We start from the raw sequence: 1536 nt of genomic DNA on the forward strand, positions 1-1536 counted from the left end.
ACTGCACATAGATATTCATCTCTCAGTTCAGGCTGAAGAAAATATGAAGTTTTCTGCCAAATCTGAGTAAACCAGGCTGTGAAAGAAATCAGCACAGAGTCCCTTAGAGGCAGCATCAGTGTTCCTTCTCCAGCTTATGGAGGGTTGCTCTGACGTTGCCATCAGAGCCTGCAGAGCCAGAGCTGCCCCTGGGCAGTGCCAGAGCGGGGAGGCAGAGCTGAGCAGCCAAGGCTGGGCTGGGCTCTGGCAGCACTGGCAGGGCCCAGCCCTGGGCACAGGGAAGCAGCTGCTGGCAGGGACAGCTCCAGGCAGCAGAGCCCTGGGCAGGCAGTGGGGGGAAAGTGCCCCCAGGCTGTGCTGGGATATTTAAAGTCCTCTCCAAACCCAACTATTCCTCGATTACTTTTTATATAGATTCCTATACCAAGGCAGAACACATGTCCAACAGCAGCTCCATCAGCCACTTCCTCCTGCTGGCACTGGCAGACACGCGGCAGCTGCAGCTCCTGCACTTCTGCCTCTTGCTGGCCATCTCCCTGGCTGCCCTCCTGGGCAACGGCCTCATCATCAGCGCCGTAGCCTGCGGCCACCACCTGCACACGCCCATGTTCTTCTTCCTGCTCAACCTGGCCCTCACTGACCTGGGCTCCATCTGCACCACTGTCCCCAAAGCCATGCACAATTCCCTATGGGACACCAGGAACATCTCCTACAAGGGATGTGCCGCTCAGCTCTTTTTCTTTCTTTTCTTTGTCTCAGCAGAGTATTTCTTCCTGACCATCATGTGCTACGACCGCTCTGTGTCCATCTGCAAACCCCTGCACTACGGGACCCTCCTGGGCAGCAGAGCTTGTGCCCACATGGCAGCAGCTGCCTGGGCCAGTGGCTTTCTCTATTCACTGCTGCACACAGCCAATACATTTTCCCTGCCCCTGTGCCATGGCAATGCCCTGGGCCAGTTCTTCTGTGAAATCCCACAGATCCTCAGGCTCTCCTGCTCCAAATCCTACCTCAGGGAACGTGGGCTCATTGTATTCTCCCTCTGTTTATCACTGTGTTGTTTTGTGTTCATTGTTTTCTCCTATGTGCAGATCATCAAGGCTGTGCTGAGGATCCCCTCTGAGCAGGGAAGGCACAAAGCCTTTTCTACCTGCCTCCCTCACTTGGCCGTGGTATATCTGTTCATCAGCACTGGCACATTAGTCTACATCAAGCCCCCCTCCATGTCCTCCCCATCCCTGGATCTGGCCCTGTCAGTTCTGTACTCGGTGGTGCCTCCAGCCCTGAACCCCCTCATCTACAGCTTGAGGAACCAGGAGCTCAAGGCTGCAGTGTGGAGACTGATGATTGGATGGTTTCAGAAACATTAAACTGCTGGCCAATGTTTATAAATCACTTGTAATAAAAGTCATCTTTGATATTTCTTGTTGGTTTGGTTGTGGGTTTTTTTTCTTCCTTTATATTAGTTTTCTCATATTGTCCACAAAGAAATGTCTTTGTTGGTGGCATTGCTCATTTTTTTTCTCTCCAACTTCC

At 52.7% G+C, this 1536-nt stretch overlaps 1 protein-coding gene across 1 annotated transcript; it reads left to right on the forward strand.

Moving 5' to 3' along the window:
* Positions 1-437: 437 nt before the first annotated feature.
* On the forward strand, positions 438-1370 carry LOC108964056 (olfactory receptor 14A16-like). The gene has a single exon (XM_018925811.3). The coding sequence runs from the start codon at positions 438-440 to the stop codon at positions 1368-1370; it is 933 nt and encodes a 310-aa protein (XP_018781356.3).
* The last annotated feature ends 166 nt before the right edge of the window (positions 1371-1536 follow it).

The sequence above is a fragment of the Serinus canaria genome, chromosome 25 (genome assembly GCF_022539315.1).
Source record: "Serinus canaria isolate serCan28SL12 chromosome 25, serCan2020, whole genome shotgun sequence".
Classification (NCBI taxonomy): Eukaryota; Metazoa; Chordata; class Aves; order Passeriformes; family Fringillidae; genus Serinus; species Serinus canaria.

What these genes read in the sequence shown, in the direction of transcription:
- LOC108964056 (XM_018925811.3), top strand. Translation starts at nt 438, where the DNA reads ATGTCCAACAGCAGCTCCATCAGCCACTTCCTCCTGCTGGCACTGGCA.